Below are 753 nucleotides of genomic sequence, written 5' to 3'. Positions count from 1 at the left end.
CCAGCGACGTTCAATTTGACGTGCATGACGTGCCACACGCATTTCACGTCGGCGGAGCAGTACACGCGGCACCACTGCGTCGCGTCGGGAGCCGCGCAGGACGCGATGAACGAGTCGTCGAGTGACGTAGAAAAGTTCGACGGGAAGATCGTGTACAACCCCGACGGGTCGGCCTACATCATCGACTCGGAGATGAGCGACGACGACGGCGTGGCGGGGCTGGAGCTGCCGCAGCACGAGGGCTCCATCGTGGACTCCCCGCGGCACCCGCTCTCCTCCACCGCCGCCCCCACCATCCCCACCATCGCGAACGCCATATACGTCACGAAGAACCCCGCCTTCTATACCGCCCTTTACGGTCAAACCTTCACCTCGCTAATCCAGGAAAACAAAGTTCCTGACGTTCCCATTGTTCACAACTACAGGGTCTTTACCGTTGGTGATAAAGACAGTGAAAATGAATGTAAAGACAGTGATAACAAAAATGATAGTTCCAGTGAGAAAACAAAACTTCCATTATTAGACTACTCGCAAGTTCCAATTAAACCTATATTGATGTGTTTTGTATGTAAGTTGTCTTTTGGATATGTTAAATCTTTTATTGCCCATGCGATGGGCGACCATAGTGTAGTGCTACTGGATGAGGAAAGGGACCTTTTGGCGTCAAAGAACGCTTCGGCCATCATCCAGTGTGCGGGCCGGGAGAAGGAGCCGCGAGTGTCGTTCCTAGAGCCAGTGACGCCCCCTGGTGCT

At 53.8% G+C, this 753-nt stretch overlaps 1 protein-coding gene across 1 annotated transcript in view; it reads left to right on the top strand.

Moving 5' to 3' along the window:
* LOC119589315 (zinc finger homeobox protein 3-like) overlaps window positions 1–753 on the top strand; it is a gene marked incomplete at its 3' end in the record, with an annotated part of 49,709 nt that overhangs the window by 23,934 nt on the left and 25,022 nt on the right. The window contains 1 exon segment of the mRNA XM_037937937.1: window positions 1–753. Within this exon segment, the coding sequence (XP_037793865.1) occupies window positions 1–753 (753 nt within the window).

The sequence above is a fragment of the Penaeus monodon genome, chromosome 25 (genome assembly GCF_015228065.2).
Source record: "Penaeus monodon isolate SGIC_2016 chromosome 25, NSTDA_Pmon_1, whole genome shotgun sequence".
Lineage (NCBI taxonomy): Eukaryota > Metazoa > Arthropoda > Malacostraca > Decapoda > Penaeidae > Penaeus > Penaeus monodon.
This window is presented reverse-complemented; position numbering and strand designations above follow the sequence as displayed.